Here is a 17,985-nt window from a genome sequence, read left to right on the forward strand (position 1 = left end):
AGAGTCTGACGCCGGGGGCCGCCGTGGGCGGGGGTTGGAGGGGTCCGTCAGGCCCACGCAGTTGGGCTGAGCTGGCTTGTGTGGGGGGGACCAGGCTCCAGCAGGACCGGGCGGGTGGGTGCCACTTGCTCAGAATGGTCCCTGCTTTGACCACCGATCAGGACAGACCTTAAAGCTACTCTTCCAACCAAGCCCGTGTGAAAACCCGTCCACAAATGGACCACAACTCCCTGGTCTTCCCCACCGCGCGACCGCTGGGGGGTGGAACTACGTTCAGCTTCCAATCCTGGTCGTGGGGATGGGATCTGGAGGGTGTTGCCTAAAACTCACTCGCCCTGTACACCCATCACTGCAGAATTAAACCTGAGCTGGGATGAGAGACCCGCGGCTCTGGCTGTCTGTTTTCGGGAGCTCCCCCACGGGTGTTACGGGCCAGCCTGCCTCGCACCAGCGGACGGAGCCCGGACCCGAGGTGGGGCGAGTGCCGACGCTGGGCGGGGGAAGCGTCCGCGGCTGTGCTTACAGGAGGGCTGCCAAGGCCGAGGGGCAGGAGGGGGCACGGGCTTCATCACAGGGTGACGGGACCGGGGGACAAGCATGCAATCTCACAGGCATGTGAGGTCATTAATAAAAAGCAATTATCTTCAGAGTGAGCCATTTTCACGCAGGCCCCTCGGAAGGGGCACCGGCCTCTGGGGTGCTGGAGGCAGGGCTGGAGCCTGGGGACATTGCGGAGGCAGCAGGGTCCACCACAGGCCACAACCCTCTGTGCTGCCATCAGGTGCACAGGTGGCTGGGGACGTCCTCAGGCTATCAAGTAGATGCCCAGACAGGCAGGACTCCAGAACATCCCTAGCGGGGCAAGCCCCCCGTTCCCTTCAGGACCCCACTCTGAGACCGGCAGTGTGTGGGGCTCAACCCGCTGGAGAGCAAGCCTGGGCTTCTTGGCTGGGAGGGCCGGTGAGCGCCGGACCCCGCCATCTCTGGGGCAGACACCCCTCCCGCGCTCCCACCCACATCACGGCAGCGGACAACGCCCGTTCACAAACACGGTGTTTGTGTTCTGAGCACTTTATGTTCGAGCACGGACAGCATTTCGAATAGAACATGAAAAGACCGATCTGCATCTACAAAATTTAGGTTTCTGCTCCAATAAATGCCAGAAAGGTAAGGAATGTTGTCATGTACACACCAGTGTGAGTGGCGTTTACACAGGGCAATCGTAGACATGGATTTCCTGGTCATCGCCCACGGACACAATTTTTGAGCCATTTCCGTTGTATTTTACTCCCCAGACCTGTAAACCAAAAATAAAAGTTCTAATGCCTGTATCCTTTTTTAAAATTTTTTTTAAAAAAATTTTTATTTGACCGAGATCACAAGCAGGCAGAGAGGCCGGCAAAGAGAGAGAGGGGGAAGCAGGCTCCCTGCTGAGCAGAGAACTGGACGCGGGGCTCCATCCCAGGACCTGAGATCATGACCTGAGCCGAAGGCAGAGGCTTAACCCCCTGAGCCCCCCAGGCGCCCCTCTAATGCCTTTATTCTTCACGAACAAACACCCTTGTGTACTCTCACTACACCGAATGGAGAAAGACCGACGGGGCTGGTGTGGTGCCGAGCCAGCGGGAATGGGCCCCCCCCAACCCGGCACCTTGCTGTTTATCACTCCCGCACCTCCCGCACTCCACAAACTTTCAGTTTCAGATTGTGGGGAGTCGTGACCTCATGCCATGAAGCGGGCATCTGCAAGGGACCAGCATGGGCTCTCAGTCACGTCTCCAGAAAGAAGGTGGCCCACGACTACCCCCTCCCAGCCGGGGATGATCTCTAAGGCCCTTGGAGCCTGCCAGGCCCCGGAGCTGAGCCAGCAGCCAGCACGGGGCACTGGTTTGACAAAGGGGATGTGGCTGGAGTTGGACCAGGTCAGCCTGTCACTCTGACCCCAAGTGGGGGTTCCAGCCCTGAGCCCAGCGTTGTCACTGGGCAGGCCGACGACCTCCCTTCTACCCCAACAGCCCTTCTGAGACGACAGCACGCTCTGAGCCTCACGTGCAGGGAACAAGCCCGCAGGGAGGCTTTACCCTCACAGTGAAATATCAAGATGAACCCCCAACTCCATCAGCAATGGTTTTGGATCAGACGCGAGAGCGCAGGAACAGCAACGTCAGCGTTAAGCTACGTTCCAAAGAGCCCATCAGGGCGCCCGGCTGGCTCAGTCAGCAGAACGTGCGGCTCTTGATCTTGGGGTTGTGAGTTCAAGCCCCACGTTACTTAAAAAAAAAAAAGACAAAATGAAAAATAAAATGCCCAGGATCTTCATTAAAAATATTAGAAACCAACTTTTTACCGCCACAGGCATTTTCTTCCCTAAAGTGACTAGCTTCCTGAGACGTGCTACTTGGGACCAGCAACACGGGCCTCACTTGGAGCTGCTGAGACGTGTGGGAGCCGAGGCTCTGTGCGGACGCCCGCCTCTCCCCGGAGCCCTAGTTCCTTTCGCATCCACGCTGGCAAAGACAAAAAGGTTGTGGGAGCACAGAGCCCCTTCCTCCTCATTTAAAGACTGAAGCAAAAGTTACCAATGTTGCTTAAAGCGAAACAATCGGTAAGAATTTATGGCTTTGGGTATGTTATAAAAAAGAAAACATCACACCACTTCTGTGGACACCTCTAAAAATAACCAGTGCTGTGTGTGTGAGCAACAGGCACTTAAAAAAAAATTATTTTGAGAGCGGGCACACGCATGAGCAGAGGCAGAGGGAGAAACAGACTCCCCACTGAGCAGGGAGCCCGATGCAGGACTCGATCCCAGCACGCTGGGATCACGACCTGAGCTGAAGGCAGACTCCTAACCGACTGAGCCACCAGGCGCCCCAGAGCAACAGGCACCTCTGAGGAAGGCCCTTCCCGAGCCGGCCAGGGCAGGCGGCACCAGGAGGAGGGCTCCTGGCGTGCTCTGGGCACCAGCACTGGACGGCTATGCAGCTGGCCCCCGCAGGGACATCACACCTCCCAGCTCTCCAGGCCGACGGCGCAGACCGTGCACGCAGGACGCTGGCTGTCGGACCACCCACGCAGGGAGAGCAGCCCAGCAGCAGCCGGGAACGGGGACGGCCGTCGGCGGCGGCGCTCAGACAGCGCCAGCAACCAAAGACAAAGGAATGCGAATTTGAACTCTGCCGTACCTGATCCTGGTGGTCGAAGAAGGTGTGCACACACGTTCTCGTTCCAACGTCCCAAACTTTCACACTTTTGTCGGATGAACTATGTGCAGAAGGGAACATTAGTATCAGAACAGTCTGTATTCTGGTTTTAAGTTGGAAGGAATCTGACCAGAAACTCCACCCTCCTTTGCTCATCTACACTCTGCCCACCTGTGTGCCCCCTGGCCAGCAGGGGCCCCAGGGAGCTCTGGGTGCTGGCCTCTCTGGTGGCTTTTCCTACGCACGGAGCGGCCACGTCCCTCAAGTTCTCATCCGCCCAGTCCTTATCCCTTGGTTCCCATCAGGAGTCTCAGACACATGAGCCTGTTTCCAGGTCGGTGGGGGCGGGGCTGGGAAAGCCCCCACTGAAGGCTACTTCTAAAGTCTAAAGGAAGAGGCTTCTGTAGCTGTGCGACGCTCGCTAGAAGCTGGCCGTCCTCAGCCTTAGCGACACGGCTCCAAAAGCACGACGTCTGCACACAGAGGTATGCAGTGTACGTGCCTACCGGACCGCAGAGATCCCTAAGGTCCCTACATGTGGAAGCCTAGATTTATAAGAAAACACTCAAAGCTGAACTGTTCCAAAGAATCCATCTTTGTTCTGGTGAAAGACAACTAACTACCTGCATAACTTAAACCCCACCACCGAAAAAACCAACGCAGAAAACAAAGTCTACCTGAATAACAAAGGGTCTGACCATCTTCAAATCTTAAGGCAATACATAAAAGATGACCTTCACCTTCTTAGCATGTAAGAAGCTGCTGAGAATCGCACGTACCTGGAAACGAAGTGTGTGTCATCGGGACAAAAGGCAACGTTCAGCACCCACGACGCGTGGCCGCTCAGTGTGCCGGCCAGATTGGCATGTTGTCTGCAACGGAGAGCGTCAGACAAAACGGAGATGACAGAATGTGTGACCTGCCCCACGGCAGAAAGTAGGGCGCGAGGCAAGACCACTGCCGAGATGGGGAAGCGAGGCAGCAGGGCAAGCTGACAGACTCCAAGCCCGCCGCGCTGCCGGTGCCCTCTCCACGCGGAGCCAGTGCTCCCGTCCCTGGAGCCGGCCACACTCACTCCTTAGAACAGAGGGGGCTCGGAGAGGCCATTTTTAATCGAATCGAGAACAAGGCAGGTCTAACAACAAAAGGCATTTTTACTTCCACGTAAGCGCAAGCCCAACGGCAGGGGCGGGAGGACAACCCTGTGGCCCGACTGAGGTGCAGGCCCTTGGGCAGCACAGAGCGCACTACAGGGGGTCGGAGGGGAGGTGGCCTCAGAGGAGGCCTCTGTCCTCTGCACTTCGGGGACACTCGTCCCCCTTAGTCAGGAGGCCAGAACTCTAGTCATGACGGCCTCACGTGCAGAGTCGGGCACTGAAGCGTAGGCCACAGTGGCCTGGGGCTCGGGGACCCACGAGCCGGCACCGCTGGGCAGGGGCGCCCCTCCCGAGCCACAGCACCCAGCCAGCTCTTGCTCGCTGCCCTGCTGACCACCTCCTGTCCTCAGTGTCCCCGCTCCCTGTGCAGACCCCGGGAAACCCTCACAGGCCCACAGGATGGTGTGTACACGGACAGTCAGGGCTGGGGCAATCCTGGTCAATGCCAGTGCGCACTCCCTGCGCAGGCACGGACAAGTGGGCTGTGTGTACCTGCGGAACCAGGAGGCCACATTTGGGAGGCGTGAACCGGAGGCACGCCTGGTACTGAGTCAAAGGGTCAAGGACACAGTCAATCCCCTTCCAGGGGAGGCTTGATTGGGGAAGCCCAGGAGGAAGGGGCCTTGCACAGGCTTACGACCAAAGATGGCTATGACCTGAATAGAATGACCCCTTGCTCCTACACCTGCGGCCAAAGCCACCCACAAAGAGCCTCCTTCATCTAGACCCGCAGTGAGGTGTCCGGTGAACTGACAGCCGCTCTGGCAGCGCAGAGGACAGCCTGCGGGAGGGCCATGTTTTTGCCATCACCCTGGGCCCACGACCACCTGTGGTTCCACCTCCTCATCCTACACGGCTGACTGTCCTGATGGAACTTAAAATCCATGAGGCCCACAAGAGATGGAAAGGCTGGAAACAGGCAGGAAGTACTGATCCTAGCGGGCAGCCGTGACATTCCAAGTTCAAGGACAGGGATGTGGAAGGGGGAGCGATGCCTAGACCCTGCACACGAGTCCCCGCCAGACCCGGGGCTCCTCCAAGCAGTGGAAGACAGGAAGGGCACTGGTCCTGGGTGAGAAGCCCGAGTCTGCACGGGAACTCACACGTCATAGATCTTGATGTAGCCGTCGTCGGAAGCGGTGACAAGGAGCTGAGAGTCCGGAGAGAAGGTCAGGGAGCGGATGGGCATAGCGTGGCCTGGAATTCACAAAGCCTGTGTTCATGTGGCACATGGTGCGCTCCCCACTGACAGTGTCCCTAGTAACGAGCCTCTGTCAGAGACGCAGGGAATGACTGCATGGACCCCTCCTCCCAGTGTTCTAGAAATATCCACACAACCCAGGCCCCTCCTCCAGGAGCCATTTCTCCTCGGTTCCCTTCCCTCACGAGCTGGGCCTTAGCACACACGGCTTGGGAGAAACTCCTCTGCTAGAGACACGGACAAACAAGGAAATACACGCTCTGATCTGCACGGATGCACAACAGGGTGCTGTTTCCCACCGCGTCCTGTGCCGTGCTGTCGGGTAAGCGGTAAACTAAGGCAATGCATTCACTGCGTCAGAATTCACACCAGCAGGAAGAGAGCAGAGTGGGGGACGCCCCCCTACCCACGCCCTGAGGCCGGGCCGCAGGCCCCTGGGGTGAGCCTGGCTGTCATCCACCTTCGACTTCTTGACAAGAAGTCATTTCCTAATCATAAAGTTCTGTAGTGAGGATCAGGATGGAGAGGAAGCACTCCTCCTCCTCCCTCTCCTCCTCCTCTCCTCAGGCTAAGCCACATTAACACATGAAAAGATAAGCCCCTTCACAGGAACCCCCCCCTACGCCCCCCACCCCCGTTATAAGGAGATGACAAAACTCAGACTTGGAGGCATTTCAGATTTCTGACTGAGATCACAGTATTGCAAATCTAAAGCTCATTTGTCATTTAGCAGCATTTTACTAAAAGACTGACTTGTCCTTTGTGACCTGATAGTCCATGAAAGAGCTGTACCTTCCAGCGTGTGCAGGAGCTTTCCAGTTGCAATATCAAAAATGTTGATGATCCCGTCTATGGCTCCACTGGCCAGGTACTTCCCATCCGGGCTCTGTGCAGAGAACATGTGGAGGACATCTGAGACCCCGTGCAGTCAGCCCCCCTCCTCCCGCCGCCCCCCCCACCCCAGCACAAGGCTGACAGAGCAACGGCCTGCCAAGACCGCCGTGTTTCCTTACATATGCAATACTAAGAATGAATTTTCCTCTTGTGTCCAAAGAATATTCCTTTTTCCCACTTTCTACACCAAAAATGTTCACTTTCCCCACATGAGTTCCTGTGGCCAGATACTGGGAATCAGGAGAAAAGGCCAAAGTCCAGGCATCCACTAAACAGAAAAAAAAGGGAAAAAAATACAGTGAGAAAAGGTGCGACCTTAATTTTTAAGACTTAAAGTTTATCAAAAGGTGATTTTTTAAAAATTAGAAGAAACAATGTCCTGACTCAAAAACCTATGTGTAAAGATGCTAATCCTTTACCAATTTAGTTTAAGGACTTAAATTTTCAATAAAAATATGACAATACCGAGTGTTAACAAGGATATGGAAAAATCAAAATCCTCACATAGGGGTGGGAACATAAAACAGTGCAGCTGCTCTGAAAAAACAGGTAAACAGTTTTCCTCTCTTTTAAAACTTTTAATCCCCTGGCACTCATCAGGACACATGCCCTCATCCCCCCATGGCCTCCCTGGGCACAAGCAGTGTGTTCTCTGGAGCTGAGAATATTGTTTCTTGGTTTGTCTGTTTTCCCCCTTTGCTTGTTTGCTTTGTCTCTTAAATTTCGCACATCAGTGAGACCGTGTGGTGAGTCTTGCTCTGACTTAGCTCACGCAGCACAGCAGTCTCCAGTTCCGTCCACGCTCTTGTAATGGAAGTGTTCATCCTTTCTGATGGCTGAGTTAATTCTCCATTACATAAATCCACCACATCTTCTTTATCCAGTCGTCTGTCGACGGACATCTGGGCTCTTTCCAGTTTGGCTGTTGTGGACACTGCCGCTGTAAACATTGGGATGCATGTATCCCTTCGAATTACTATTTTTGTATACTTTAGGGTAAATATCCAGTAGTGCGATTGCTGGCTCTATTTTCAACTTTTTGGGGAACCTCCATGCTGTTTTCCAGAGTGGCTGCACCAGCTTGCATTCCCACCAACAGTGTAGGAGGGTTCCCCTTTCTCCGCATCCTCGCCAGCATCTGTCATTTCCTGACTTGTTGATTTTAGCCATTCTGACTGGTGTGAGGTGATATCTCATTGTGGTTTTGATTTGTGTTTCCCTGATGCCGAGTGATGTGGAGCACTTTTTCATGTGTCTGTTGACCATCTGGATGTCTTCTTTGGAGAAATGTCTGTTCATGTCCTCTGCCCATTTCTTGATTGGATTATTTGTTCTTTGGGTGTTGAGTTTGCTAAGTTCTTTATAGATTTTGGACACTAGCCCTTTATCTGGTATGTCATTTGCAAATACCTTCTCCCATTCTGTCAGTCATCTGTTGGTTTTATTGACTGTTTCCTTTGCTGTGCAAAAGCTTTTGATCTTGATGAAGTCCCAGTAGTTCATTTTTGCCCTTGCTTCCCTTGCCTTTGGCGATGTTCCTAGGAAGATGTTGCTGTGGCTGAGATCAGAGAGGTTGCCGCCTGTGTTCTCCTCAAGGATTTTGATGGATTCCTTTCTCACACTGAGGTCCTTCATCCATTCTGAGTCTATTTTTGTGTGTGACGTAAGGAAATGGTCCAGTGTCATGCTTCTGCATGTGACCGTCCAATTTTCCCAACACCATTTGTTGAAGAGACTGTCTTTTTCCCATTGGACATTCTTTCCTGCTTTGTCAAAGATTGGTTGACCACAGAGTTGAGGGTCTATTTCTGGGCTCTATGTTCTGTTCCACTGATCTATGTGTCTGTTTTTGGGCTAGTACCACACTGTGTTGATGATGACAGCTTTGTACTAGAGCTTGAAGTCCGCAATTGTGATGCCAGCAACTATGGCTTTCTTTTTCAACATTTCTTCGGTGATTTCTGGTTCCACACAAATTTTTGGACAATTTGTTCCAGCTCTGTGAGGAACGCTGATGGTATTTTGACAGAGATTGCACTGAATGTGTAGATAACTCTGGACAGAACAGACACTTTAACAATTTTGTTCTTCTAATCCATGAGCATGGAACGTTTTTCCATTTCTTTGTGCCTTCCTCAGTTTCTTTCATCAGTGTTTTATAGTTTCCAGAGTACAGATCCTTTACCTCTTTGGTTAGGTTGGTGCAGAGGTATCTTACTGGTTAGGGTGTGATTGTAAATGGGATTGTTTTCTTAACAGTCTGACAGTTTCTTAAGTGAAAACAAACTCAAGAAACACCTTGTAAGTCCATCCCTGGGTATGTACCCAGCAAAAATGAAAATGCGTGTCCACACAGACGTGGGCACAGGCGTTCGCAGCACTACGGCGTCTTACACAGTAGGAACCACGTAGTAAGGAGAAGAATTGCTAGAGACTAAGTAGAAAGAATGCACGTGTTCAAGAGGTGGGTGGCAGAACAAAACAGACAGGAGGGAGCGCTCACAGCTGCAGCGTGGACGGAAAGGACATACACAGTCCCGCCGACACTGACTACGTGGATGGCGAGCAGATCGGGGGCTGCCTGAGCGGAGGGCAGAGCGCGGCAGACTCTCCTCGGACAGGAGGGGCTTCCTGAGGCCTGCAACCACGGTGGTGCCCGCACAACCTGCGACCAAAACTCACCGAACACTTACAACGGGCAAACCTTACGGTGCACAGAAGCGAAAGCTCCCCTCGCTGGAGCTGGAAATAAATGGAGACGTACTACCCCGAACGCTCCCCAGGTGAACTCTAATACGACCAGTTATTTACCACAGATTAACAAGGACTGGAACGAGGCACTACTGTTTTTAGAGAAATCCCGTTTCCCAGTTACACGGCAAAACCCAGCTCTCTTCGGGTCATCTGGATCGGTGGAGCAGTGGAGCAGCGTTGCAGTGCGGCTCGGCCCGATGGAGGGTCTGCAGACTCCTGCGCCGCCGGGGCAAGCCGTGTGCTCTAGAGCTCTATCTGGGAACACACCACTGTTTCCTGGGCTGCTCAGAACCTCTTCGGAGGCCATCCCAAAGCGCTCTGGGGGCCTCTGGGATCAGGGCCGAGGCCATGGAGTCATCCCGTTGCCCACTGCCTGCCTGTCCCGTTAGCCATACGCACTCTTGTAGGGGAACACGCCCCGGGTCTTGCCACCCTGCCCCGACAGGACAGTGCTTGCCAGATCAAAGGGAAAGCAGTGAAAGGCTCCCTCCCAAGCCACCGTCCTCATTCCCGGGAAGGGCTCGCACAGGACAGCCCCTTCCCAGCCTGTGGGACTGAAGAGAGGCCGCTGCCAACGACACACGGCAGACAGCAGGTCCCAGCACGCCCCAGCGCAGGCGGGTCAGCACCGTCTCCCAAAGGTGTCTTTTTTAACAAGTCTCTTGCAAACTTCAACACACGTATTCAAAGGAGTAATAAATAATTTAGCTCTATCACTTTTCTCATGAAATGTTTGTTTTAAAAAGGAGACGGACTGCAAGAAAGCTCAATTAACCGAGAAGATCTGAAAAAGCTTTTATAACCAATCTCTCAAACAGCTGCTTTTTAACCTCTGCTTACTAACGGCTAACATGTACTCAAACACGATTGTGCTTCTTATTCCTACTATGACTGTTTACAGGAATAATGGTTATTAGAAAATCTGCTTTGAATTCCTTGCAGGTTAATAAAATAACATTCCTAATTACTCTCCCATTTCCCCGCTAGCTGGTTTACAATGGAGAACTTTTCGCGTCACACACCCTAATGCTCGGAATTCAGGGCGTTTTTGTCCCACACGCTAAGACTCCTGCTACCTGCGCGACAGAAACTTGGTGCAGTCCCCAGGCTGCGCCTCACCGCCGGGTCGGCTCTCCGCTCACGGGCGTCTGCCCGTCTGACGGCACGGACGCCCTTCCCGAGCGCCGGGGAGCTTGGCTGCTGTGCCCACGAGGCCCTCCCCTGCGTCACGGCCTTGCACTGCGTCCTCTCTTCCTTTTTCGGGATCGGGGGTGTTCTCTTTCCCTTCTCCCTGTTGCTCGTGGTGACCCACATCCCCCGGGCACATTCTGACGACTGCCGGTGTCCCTGCGCTCTGGACCCGAGCAGTGCGACCTTCGGGCAGCTCGGCCACTCCTCAGCTGTCAACAGCAGCACCTGCTCTCGCTACCCCGGTACCTGCTCTGTAATGACCAGATTCTTGTCCAAAGAGAAAGGACATCCGACCCCTTGTTGACTCTCTGTACCTGTTCCTTTCCACAAGCACCTGCCAACACGGAACCGACACCGGATGTTCAGGGCACTGTCGGGGACAGCAAGCTGGGTGCAGACCGGTCCTCTTCGCTGGAAGCACTCCAGTCCTGGCTCCTCTCAACGGCAGCGTGCCCCGGGCCTCAGAGCCCTGCCGTGACCTCAGCAACACGGGTCTGGGGAAGGCTTAGGTGCCCAAGGTAAAAAGGCAGCAAGAGAGCTGCCTTTTCCTCCTCTCCCCGGCTCTGTGTCTTCATAGACTTCGGGGGCTGGTCTGGGGCCCCAAGTCCTCGGAGAGTGACGTCAGCAGGTGGGGATACAGGTGAAGACCATCGTCTGGGGAGTCAGCGTCTGGGTAGCTTTTGCCAGACTTACCCCACCCCACACGCCCTGAAAACAGGGCCCGAGTGGATACAAAAGAGGGCCTAGGCATGCATATTCTTTAAAACTCTCCAGCAGTAAGAATCGTAGAAGGGAGTATTGCCTCCAAGGGGAAACACACTCTGTTTCTTGACAGCCTCGCTTCCCTGTGAACCGCGGGGCTATTACCCTTTCCAGTGTAGTGGCTACGGAGCATCACCGGCGGGAGGCCAACCCACCGGGGGCTCCGATCAAGAGGACCATGTTGAGGAAACCCCTAAGCACCTTCTGTGTCACCCATCCACACAGGGGCACCACGGAGGCAGGCGGCTCTCAAGGGCTCGTCGCCCATCCCAGCAGGACAGCCTCTGGCGGAGAATGCGATGCAGTCATTCGCAGGGGGATCGAAGGCTCCCAGGAAGCTTGAGAGGTCGTGTTGCTCGTTCCACATTAATGCAGCCCACCGAAATCACGAACTCCTATTACCCCAGACATGCAGCAGGCTGAGAGACAAGATTCTGTTGTCCTAAGGTCGGTGAAAAAAAAATGCTACTCAACAAGTGTCCTATCTGTCACATGCTGGGAATCAGGCCTGTAATCACGATGAGCAGAGGACCACGACACGGTTCTAGAAGGACACAGCCCCTTACATTCGAGACGTCTATCGGTCACTGCAAGTGACAAATCAGAATATGGCAAACCACAGCTCTGGCCCATCTGAATTCCGGTTACAACCCCAAACTGGCAATTCTAAAATTGAAAGCCTCCAAAAACCGTGGAGTTTTTCAACAGGTTTAGCACCAAAAGTTACCTGGCTGTAAAACCTGACCCACACAGACCTACAAAGCCCCCGCTGAGCTGCTGAGACTCTGCTGGTTGAAGGACTGCCGCCACCCCACCAAAGGCAGTACCGAACACACAGTCCATGTGTCCATGCACCACGTTACCCCGCATCCCAACACTCCTGACCTGTCGGACTTCTGTCCCTAGAGGTCTGGAAAGGGACAGTGAGAGGTTACCTTCCCTAAGAGTCTTACCAGGTCCTGCATCTATAGACTTTATCTGTTTGCCGTTCTCCAAGTCCCAGAGGCGGATGTGCGCGTCGAGCGAACTGGATGCGGCAATGGGCAGCGTGTGGCTGATGTCCACAGACACCACACCCAGCTGGTGTCCCTCCAGGCTCCACTGTAGGTCCAGCCTCTCGTCAGACCTTCGGTAGGGGACAGAGAGATGGGTTTCTTCACTCACAACGCGCTGTACCAGCATCTAAATTCTGGGCCCCCGTGACCCATCCCTGCTCCCATCACCCGCTGTCTGTGAAATGCAGAATCAGAGAGAACCCACGAGCACAGAAGACCGAAGTCAGTCAGGTTTTAACTGTGGGGCTTTTTTTTTTTTTCTTAAACTACAGGCCTTTCTACTGCATAAGAGGAAAACAAATGAGAAAAAACCGGCGGTCTTCTTGGAGCAGCATACTGCTACGCTTCCTTACCTGGACTACACGTAACACTTTCCTCATCGCTCGGAGTCCAGAAGAAAAACCCTAAACCCCAGTCTTCGAGGCTGTTGGGGAGAGGGTGCTCACCATTTCCAGACCTTCACCAGGTCATCCAGGGATCCCGTGACCACTGTCTCAGAGTTTTCTTTCTTGTTTGTCCCCCAGGCGACTGACCAAATGGCATCATCATGGGCTAGAACGGAAAGCACCTCATGTAAAAATCTGCACGCAATGTCTACACTTCCTGGGCTCCAGTGAAGCTGAAATGCTGCTCCAACAGTTATGCGTTCACTCCGCTGCTGAACCGGCCACCTGGCTCACTGTCCGGCCCGCTGCTTTCCCTCCTGTTTTTCTCTCAACCGCAGAGGCGCGCGCGCGCCCACACATACACGCCCCAGATCTCAGGTGTCCCAGGGAGGGAGGGAGTTCTGGAATAATCCGAGTCTTTCCCACTTTAGCCTGCTGCCCGTGTGCCTCAGTCTGCAATGCCATCACCTGGTTAAAACCAGGCAAACCAGCAGGATCTCCCCGGCCTCCCTTCCCCAAAAAAGACCGAAAGTTGGTAAGACTCATCTCTTAGGGATGCTTGGGAACCACCAGGCAGTTCAAAAGCAAATACCACAGGTCTGAAAATACGTACCTCCACACTTGATCTGATTAGTCTTTTGTCACAAATGTCTACTGTGCTTGATGAGTCCGCTACTACATTTTTCAATTAAATATTATCTCAATTAATCACAACAACCCTATGAAGTAGGTACCGTTAACACCCTCATTTCACAGACAATCATTTTACAGAATTTTACAGAATCAGAGGCTTAGAGAAGCCAAGTAACTCACACAAAGTCAAAGCCAAGGAGAACTGGGGTTCAAAGCCAAGCTCTTTAAGAACTAAAGTCCACCGTAAATGCGGAGGCCCACCGCGGGGTCCGCAGACCTGGCGCAGGTCCACACACGTGGCAAGGGCACGCGTAGGCTCTATCCATGCTGCGTAGCAGCCGTCGAGGACCAGCTTCCCAAGCTGTGACTACGGGGACCGAGCGGCTGTGACTCCCGCGCAGCACCGTGGCTCCAAGGACGAAGCCCTCCTGAGCGCCATCCACCAGCGCGCCACGGGGACGGCACGAGCTGCCGGCCGGGGTGCCGACTGGCACGCCTGACCACCAGTTCACCCTCTGAGCTAACCTGGAAGAAAGCTTCTGGCTTAAACTTCAGACTACCTAAATGGCGGCTGCTCAGACTGCAAGCTTTCAGGCGGGCCTACAAACGCCCCCAGGCTCCGCACAGCTCTTCCAGGTGTGAAGAAAGGAGGCTCACGTGAAGCCCTGTGCCCCTGGCAAGCTGCACCCCGAGACGGGACGGCCCCCAGCCCTCCCCACGCTGCTGCGTCCCCTACTTTCAGTAAGGTCACGGTCGCTGTGGGAGCCCCTGCCCTTGTCTGAGCGGGGGGGCTGTCGTGAAGACCCCAGGGCAAGTGCTGAGGCTCTAATGTTTCCCTCTTTCACCCTGGTAGCTGGGAAGCTCGAGCGGCATCTTTCTCAGGCGGGAAAACACCCCTCAGCCCAGAGTGTTTCTCATGTGACTCCTGCTTTTTCTTTCCAGTTAGTTGTTTGGGGCTCCTGCTGCAGTGTGCTTGTAAGTATCTGTTTTCAGCCGCGTCTGCTGATTCTTCCGCAAAGTGGGTCACTTGGGGACAGCCCCTCAGGTCAGCACACCCGAAACACCACGACGCAGAGTTCTCACAGGTGAATCTGCTGGCAGGCTGCTTACCTTGCTCTTGCTTGAAGAGAATGCTGTACTAAAAAAGAACAGACGCCTCATCAAACCAGTGGTCAGATTCAGAGTAGCCCATCCCCTCCCTAAAACACCCCCTGGCACCCACCTCACCCCCACCCCCAGTGCGTGAGCGACTCCCCCGTCCTCACCCTGCCCATCCTGCAAGCTCCCTGATTCCTTCCCACCCAAGACTTGCAGAGCTGACCGCACCAGAAGAAAACCAGTCCTTACAGAAACTGTTCTCTCTCTCCCCCATCCCGAGGGGACAGATAAATTCTGTGCATCCCCTGGCTGGATCACAGGAGGCTCTGCATCCAGCTTCCGGCCCAAGTTCTGTAGTTGTATGAAACGAAGAGCCTGCCTAAGTTGTTCCCATTGTCCCTAATCTTACTGCAAAGATCTCTCCCTTCTGATTTTTGTTTTCTTCTTGTTTTTGAATATAAGCTTTTTTTAATTTTTTTTAAATTAAGTAAGCTCTATGCCCAATGTGGGGCTTGAACTCATGCCTTTGAGATCAAGAGTCACGCACTCTAGTGACTGAGCCAGCCAGACACCCCTGAGAACAAATTCTTTTCCTCAATCCCTCCGTCAACCTGAAGACTTAGACAGCCTCCTCCAGTGCGTGCTGTGCGGCACGTAACCCTCCGGGGACTAGGTACCCAGCGTCCCCCAGCACTCCCGAGCAGCGCAGGAATGAGGTGATGGTCCCCTGCGAAGACACCCAGACCTCGTGCTGGCCTCCAGCCTGCCAGGGAGACCAGCTGCTGTTCTGTGCCTCACCACAGGCCTTACCTGGTTGGTCATTTCCTTAACTGAGGATGAAGGCTGCAGGCCAGACGGTTCTGTGGAAACATCAGGACTTCAGTGAGCGGTGTCATCAGGACGGAGGGATACAGGAGGTCCCCTTATCAAGAAAACAAGGCAACCCTCTGCCGGAGCACAGGTCGGCCCCAGCGGTCCCCTTCACAAGCCCTATAGGGCAGCAAGGTCTCCTTTCTCTCTTGGAGCCCAGGGACTCCACTTACACCTACCCCATGCCATGTGTTCCTCTCCCCAAATCTGACTATCGGGAGGCACCATTCTGCACCCCTTGCTGCTCTTCAGAGAGACAAAACCACATGTCCTTTTAATTGCAAATATTATTTAGTCAAAACTCAAGAAGCAAGTGTGTGGGAGCAAAGTGGTTATAGTCTCTGAAGGGATCTCGGCCAAATACGCCCACGAGAGCCAACAGGCACGTGAATGAGACATGCATGTCCCGGGCTCTTCAAGGACTGGGCTCAGCTAAACACAAACTTCCTTAAGAACAGACGTATAGGGGCGTCTGGGTGGCTCAGTGGGTTAAGCCGCTGCCTTCGGCTCAGGTCATGATCTCAGGGTCCTGGGATCGAGTCCCGCATCGGGCTCTCTGCTCAGCAGGGAGCCTGCTTCCTCCTCTCTCTCTGCCTGCTCGTATTTCGTGTGTGAGCCCTAGCCCTCCAGCCGCCTTGTCAAGCCTGTAAACCCCCTTCTCAGGATTTCGTAAATGCACAGGACTAGAAAGGGAACCGATGCTTGTTACTCGAGGCTCTTTTTGTTGGTGAAGTCACCAGGAACACCAAAGTAGCGCATACGGACCGCACTGCTCCAGGAGAAATACTGGGGCAGGGTCCCGACCAACACAGCACGTCCTAAGCCTAACCGAAGCTGACTGCACACACGCATCTCCCCGTGGGCCCCTCACAGGAGGTGCACTGAGGAACACAAACTTTCGCACCGCGTTTGGAGACGATTTTAACCGTGATACTGCAAAAAAAAAGCACAAAAACGAAAAACTCATGACACCAAATAGACCGGAAAAAGGACCCTTGTTTACAAGAAGGCAGGGCGTCCCTTGTTCTGCTGCAGCTGACAATGTGTCGGGACCCCAGGTTTCTGCCACCGTGCACATATCCGTGCGAGACCACGACAGCGCCGCGAGTGGGATTTGGGGCCACAGGTACATTTCAGCTGCAGGCAAACCTGCCGATACGGGGCCCGAGACGAAGGAGGACCAACCGCACACCGAAGTCAAACGCCACCAAAACGTGAAAGCTCAATTTGTGAAGCTGCGTTCTGATACCTACAGAACAGGCCTGGCAGCGAGTCTCAGCGCGACCCTGCTTTCACGGGGTGCTGCGCTCACGCAGTCTCCCGAGACGCGGACGCAGCTGTGACTTCTGTCGCTGACAAAGCCACGCTGTCAACACCGGGTTTGCTGCCCGTACTCGCGGCTGGAGGAAATGCTGAATTTCAGCTGGAGATTAGGGAACCTGGAAGTGCAGTTCTTCTCAGCCACATTCATGCCCCCCAATTCCATCCAGGGAGCGAAGAGACCACACAACGAAGGCACCCAGGTTCAGGTTACTTGCTTTAAATCTGCAAACCCCAAAAGGCCATCACGAAGACTTTCCAAGGATAAGGGGGAAAAAACTTCTGAATAACCCGTCTGTGAAGCTCTCCATCAAGGTGGCAGGGTTAGCTCATCTGCGACCCAAGAACAGGGCAGGGAGGGCAGGGAGGAGCTCGCAACTGGGCTGCCGGCCCCCTTCCCGTCCGGATCTGTACTTGGCAGCAGAGGAACCCAGCGGGGAGCAGGAAGGCTGGCAGGGAGCGGCCTCCTCAAACCAAGGCTTGGGTCCACGCGAGCTCGCGCACCAGCTCTCTGAACCGCCCACCCCGACTCTGCAGGCACCTCCGCGGGCGCCTCCAGCCTCCAGCCTCCGCACGACCTCACAGCTCAAGGAGGCCTCCCCGGGATCGCTGTGACGGCGCACGGTGCACACACGCCAGAGCGCAGGTGACCAGGCGGCGTTACCCCCGACACGTGATTTCCGAGCTGAAGGCCCCGGAGCCCTCCTCCTCCGCCTTTTCTGCACGGAAGTCTCCCCACTCTCCCCAGCCGAAGTCCTCGCTCGCTCCTCACGGCTTCCGAAGAGCGCCCCACGCGCCCTATCACCCAGGCGGGTCAGGAAGCCCCAGGACCGCAAGTCCAGAGAACCGGGCCCGTGCGGGCCCCTGTCCGGCTTCCGAGGAAGGCAGCGCGGCCGACCACGGGGAAACTTCCACTTACGGTCAGAGGCCTCTCCCGCGGAGTCGCCGGCCCCCGCCCCGCCGCTGCCCAGGGCCTCCCCCGGCCAGACGCGACCCCTCCTCCCGCTCTCGGGCCCCGCGCCCCCACCGGAAGCCAGGGCGAGGGGACGCCCAGGAGCCCCCGCCAGGCCCGCCGCCCGGAGCATCCCTGAGCACAGCGGCTCGGAGGCCGCCTCCGCGCACCCTCGCTCACCCGCCCTCCGGCCGCTCCGCCGGGGCCCCGCAGACCGCCAGCCCCAACGTCCGCGCGCGTCAACTCACCGCCGTCCTGCCGGCTGCACGGTCGCCGCGCTCGTGACGCGCGTCCCCCGGCGACAGCGTCGCGCGGCGATGAGCTACGACGGGGGGGCGGGGCATGCCGCAGCCCCGGCCCTGCTCCCGGGCGCAGGCGCGCGCCGCAGCGCCCCCTACCGCCTCGGCGCCACGCGGCCCCCGGCGCCGCTGCAGGTTTCCCCTTCCGCACCTGCAGGCTTCTGCTCCCCGGGGTGTGTCCTCTGACCCTCCGCGTCCCTGGGGTGGAGG

At 55.3% G+C, this 17,985-nt stretch overlaps 1 protein-coding gene across 2 annotated transcripts; it reads right to left on the reverse strand.

Moving 5' to 3' along the window:
• Positions 1 to 1,055: 1,055 nt before the first annotated feature.
• On the reverse strand, positions 1,056 to 17,779 carry WDR61 (WD repeat domain 61). 2 transcript variants are annotated; one of them, XM_044231907.1, is made up of 11 exons: positions 17,725 to 17,779; positions 15,145 to 15,194; positions 14,347 to 14,374; positions 12,664 to 12,769; positions 12,116 to 12,288; positions 6,575 to 6,723; positions 6,354 to 6,447; positions 5,464 to 5,557; positions 3,983 to 4,075; positions 3,186 to 3,264; positions 1,056 to 1,297 (listed from the first exon to the last, which is right to left on the reverse strand). In XM_044231907.1, exons 2-11 carry the CDS (start codon positions 15,154 to 15,156, stop codon positions 1,208 to 1,210), a joined length of 918 nt encoding a protein of 305 aa, XP_044087842.1. In that variant the 5' UTR covers positions 15,157 to 15,194; positions 17,725 to 17,779; the 3' UTR covers positions 1,056 to 1,207. The 2 variants fall into 2 exon arrangements, with proteins under 2 accessions (XP_044087842.1, XP_044087843.1); XM_044231908.1 differs by lacking the exon at positions 17,725 to 17,779 and adding an exon at positions 17,657 to 17,719.
• Positions 17,780 to 17,985: the final 206 nt, after the last annotated feature.

The sequence above is a fragment of the Neovison vison genome, chromosome 13, assembly GCF_020171115.1.
Source record: "Neovison vison isolate M4711 chromosome 13, ASM_NN_V1, whole genome shotgun sequence".
NCBI classification, from domain to species: domain Eukaryota; kingdom Metazoa; phylum Chordata; class Mammalia; order Carnivora; family Mustelidae; genus Neogale; species Neogale vison.

What these genes read in the sequence shown, in the direction of transcription:
- WDR61 (XM_044231907.1), bottom strand. An exon ending in GTCTATAGATGCAGGACCTG is followed by an intron (nt 6,724 to 12,115) that starts GTAAGACTCTTA and finishes TTTTCTGTTTAG; the next exon opens with TGGATGCCTGGACTTTGGCC. An exon ending in GCTCCTGCACACGCTGGAAG is followed by an intron (nt 5,558 to 6,353) that starts GTACAGCTCTTT and finishes TGTGAATTCCAG; the next exon opens with GCCACGCTATGCCCATCCGC.